Source organism: Austrofundulus limnaeus, unplaced genomic scaffold, assembly GCF_001266775.1.
Source record: "Austrofundulus limnaeus strain Quisiro unplaced genomic scaffold, Austrofundulus_limnaeus-1.0 Scaffold487, whole genome shotgun sequence".
NCBI lineage: Eukaryota > Metazoa > Chordata > Actinopteri > Cyprinodontiformes > Rivulidae > Austrofundulus > Austrofundulus limnaeus.
In genome coordinates this window covers 115,161-117,301 of record NW_013952889.1, presented here as the reverse complement: position 1 = coordinate 117,301, position 2,141 = coordinate 115,161, and the positions used below count along the sequence as shown (strand labels likewise).

The 2,141-nt window shown below is 40.9% G+C and overlaps 1 protein-coding gene across 1 annotated transcript in view; it reads right to left on the bottom strand.

The window, feature by feature from the left end:
- The window catches only part of cdk5rap1 (CDK5 regulatory subunit associated protein 1), a gene marked incomplete in the record, with an annotated part of 21,135 nt that overhangs the window by 16,373 nt on the left and 2,621 nt on the right, over positions 1–2,141 (bottom strand). Inside the window, 3 exon segments of the mRNA XM_014025600.1 lie at positions 614–734; positions 875–1,085; positions 1,150–1,250. Coding sequence (XP_013881054.1) covers positions 614–734; positions 875–1,085; positions 1,150–1,250 — 433 coding nt within the window.

The following is a 2,141-nucleotide window of genomic DNA, read 5'->3' as shown; positions in this document are numbered from 1 at the left end:
TCATCAGTGAGTAAAACTTCATTAGTTTTACTTTTAATAATATTTCTATATTTATTTCAGATTTAGTCAGTCATACACTTAATTGTCATCAGTGTTTAAAAGAGGACATGTTAAAACTCTGTTTAGTCAAAGTTAAACATGAAACATCAAAGTTCATTAGAACTGGCCCTTCGGGGGCCACCGTAACGCTCATGTGGCCCTCGGTGGAAACGAGTGTGACACCCCTGGTCTACCGTATATACCGTACAGCCCTAGTTACTACTTATTTATCCATCCATCCATCATCTTAACCCACTTTTTCCTTTAAGCGTCACTGTGCAGGAGTTACTATTTATTCATTTAAATCAAATAGTTTTGTGGTTTGTCAGTAATTTTTCATAGTTTTTCTACAATGCAGAACAACTAAATGAACATGATTGTGTATATTTAACAAGGAACTGCATGGCTTTGTACAGAAGATTTCTTTAGGTTTAAAATAATTTGTTAAGTTGTACTTTGTCCTGTCCGTACCATGAAACCAAACTTAATTTTCTTTCTATTAAACAAACACTGTAATATCTAATTCCTGAACAGATAAACGAGTCTCCCTAACCGGCCCAGATGTTATATTTACCTGGTCAGAGAGCATACGAATTTCCTCGAGGATGGAGCTGATGGGTCGACTCCTCTCTCTGCCTCTTGTGAAGGGAACGATGCAGTAACTGCACATGTTGTCACAGCCACGCATGATGGACCTGCAGGCAGAGGCACACACAGTGACAGGAAGTACGCAGGGTGAATAAAGGCCTCCGCACGCTCCATCCAAACCGCCACAATCAGCGCGTCGACTGTTCGGCTGCGGACGGCGTGCGTGGAACCGCCTGGACAAACGTACACAAAGGCAGTGTGACCCTTCAGAGCATGGTGAACAGGCATGACGTCGGCGTAGGTCTCCTCTAGAGACAGCAGCACGTTGCTGGCTTGCTGGCCTCCGGCAGACACTGCTAAAAGGCGAGGAAGGTCTCGGTACGCGTCTGGACCAGCAAGAACATCCACCAGCTTCTCCTTTTCTAAAAGCTCCGTCTTCAGCCTCTCTGCCATGCATCCTGGACATAAAACATTTATTAGTAGGACGTTATAATCACAATGAGACACGCTGCTTCGTCTTACCTAAAATGCCTATTTTCATTGGCCATTTTGTTGTTAATCGTTTCTTCTTTAAAGCAGTAAGATGTTGTAATCTGTTCCAAATTGTTTGTTCAGCCTTTTCTCTGTTGAGAAGCAATTTACAGGAAATTAAGCAGAGGTATCAAAAGTATTCACATTCATTACTTCAGTAGAAGTATAGATAATAGGGTTTTTTAATTCTTTTTTGGAAGTAGAAGTATCAACTCAAGCGTTTTACTGAAGTAAAAGTATATAGTGCTGGTTTAAAATATATCTAAAGTATAAAAGTAAACGTAATGAGCAACTAAAAAATCCACTAAGGATAAAAGCTCAGGCTGTGCCACAGGGATCTATACCGTACCCCCACCCTTTTTTTTCTTCTGAAGTCAGTAATGAGTATAATGTTAAATTAAAATATTAATGTTGAAAAATTTGTAATTAACTGACTAGACTAGTTGTTTCAGCCACGATCATCTTCATTCAAGGGTCCATCTGCTACAKTCTGTCCTGCTGGGATGTGATGTGATTTGTGTCATACAGGTGGGATGGAGTGAGTTCAGTCCAATAGAATTTCAGGATGGTTTTTATTTCTCATCCAACCACAATCAAATTCACTCTATCCAATGGCTTCCTTTGTATCTGGATAGATTTATTTTTTTTTATTTGTTTTTGAACAATAAAAACATGTCCTGATGCATCTCAGTAATCCAGGTAAAAAATCAAAAAGAAAAAAAATTGTATAGGTCTTCTGGACGGGTTCATCTCTAATGAAACGTTTAGTCTCTCCTCCAAGAGACTAATGGTGCGTTCACACCGAACGCGATTTCAGCTTCAAAATCGCAGCCAACGCTGAAGTTTGAAGCTTGTGCACTTTGAGGTCAGACGTAGGACATCTGCGCTGCACGGCGACAGCCGCCCCGCCCCTCCCTCCTCTGTCGGGCTCTGTTTAATGTCGGACGAGGAAGTGGCTTTGCTTTATTTACAGACAGCCAGAA